General features: G+C 49.8%; 1 protein-coding gene across 1 annotated transcript; it reads right to left on the bottom strand.

The window, feature by feature from the left end:
• Positions 1-257: 257 nt before the first annotated feature.
• On the bottom strand, positions 258-908 carry LOC116908188 (40S ribosomal protein S2-like). The gene is made up of 2 exons (XM_032911476.1): positions 550-908; positions 258-459 (listed from the first exon to the last, which is right to left on the bottom strand). Exons 1-2 carry the CDS (start codon positions 906-908, stop codon positions 258-260), a joined length of 561 nt encoding a protein of 186 aa, XP_032767367.1.
• Positions 909-1536: the final 628 nt, after the last annotated feature.

The following is a 1536-nucleotide window of genomic DNA, read 5'->3' as shown; positions in this document are numbered from 1 at the left end:
CTCTTGCTTTCTGTCTTGTCTTTCAGTCAGTCTCACTGTGTTGCCCAGGCTGACCTCCAAATCCTGGGCTTGCCTTGGCTTACTAAGTAGGCAGGACCACAGGCAAATACCACTGCCGGACTTCTGTTTGTTTGTTTTAACAGACTTAATTCACTTTATTTTTCTTCTATAAAAATCCTTATGTGGTAGTCAAGCTGGAGCCTGGGTCCTCTGAACAGAGACTCTGGTGTGGATTTACAGAAGAGATCAATGAGTTCCTAATAAGGAGACTTGGTGAACACAGACTCTTTCCAGTAGTCAGGGGTCAGGTTGCTGTAGGTCTTAGAGATGGCCTCAAAGGTGGCCTTGGTAAGGTTGACCAGGGTGTAGCGCAGCCTCTGGCTGATGTGTAAGCTGTCGTCAACACCAGCCATCCTCAGTAGCTTCTTGGGCACAGGAGCAGAGACAATGTCAGTGCCTCTGGGGACAGGGATGAGATGTACCCACAGAACCACAGAGGCCTGTCACCTTGCATGGAACAGTGTGAGACTTGCCAATCTTGTCCCCTACCCCCAGTAGTCTCTCTGCACAGGGGTGATGGAGAGCTTGGCCAAGATGATGGCCCCTCGATGGCAGTGCCCACCTCCTGGAGAACTTACCACCAACACCAATGGGAGCATTGTAGTCCCCAATAGCGACAAAAGCCTTAAATCTGGCCCTCGAGCCAGCTGGAGCCACTTCTGCTCTGGCAGGATCTTTAGAACCTCACTCTTTAGGGATTTGCCCAGGGAAAAGCCAATAATCTCAGATTCCTTAACGGGCAAGGAGAGCAGGTAGAGCTTCAGGGACTTGACCTTCAGGACTAACCAAGGGTCCCAGCTTGTGAGGGGTTCCACTCCTTGTTTTAGCTCTGCCTCCCTGAGACCCATACCCCCCTCCCTTATGCTTTTTAAACCATTGGCAAACCAGAAAAATGAGTACAGGCACTTGCTGCCAAGCCTGACGACCTGAGTTCTATCCCGGACACCCACACTGTAGGAGTGAATCGACTCTGGAAGTTGTTCTCTGTCCACAGCCTCATCTGAAAGCCAGCATCCTAAAATGGAAACATCCCTGTCTCTGAACTTCATTTACATAATAGTGTGTGTTCATGTATGTTTGTGTGTGTATATGTGGGAGTATGTATATATGTGCAGATGTGCAAGCTCAGGTGTATAGTCAGAAGACCAAGGAAGAGGCCAAGCATTGGCCCTAGCACCCTATACGTTGGTCCCTTAGTGCACGCTTTCTAAGTGAACCCGGAGCGAGCCTAGCAAGCCCCAGTGGTCCTCTTGTCTGTCTCCACAGCGCTGGTGTTAGAGCTGTGCACGTGGTTAAGTACATGGATGCTGGGGCTTTGAACTCAGGTCCTCTTGCTTATACAGCCACTGCTCTTACCCACTGAGCCATCTTCCCTACTCCAAACAGGGCTTCTATGATGAGGGGAAAGAGGTGCAGTAAGAGTTCGCATTGAATATTTGTTGTTATTGCTCTGGGCATGCATCACCATTTCGTTCC

Source organism: Rattus rattus, chromosome 8 (genome assembly GCF_011064425.1).
Source record: "Rattus rattus isolate New Zealand chromosome 8, Rrattus_CSIRO_v1, whole genome shotgun sequence".
NCBI classification, from domain to species: Eukaryota; Metazoa; Chordata; class Mammalia; order Rodentia; family Muridae; genus Rattus; species Rattus rattus.
This window is presented reverse-complemented; position numbering and strand designations above follow the sequence as displayed.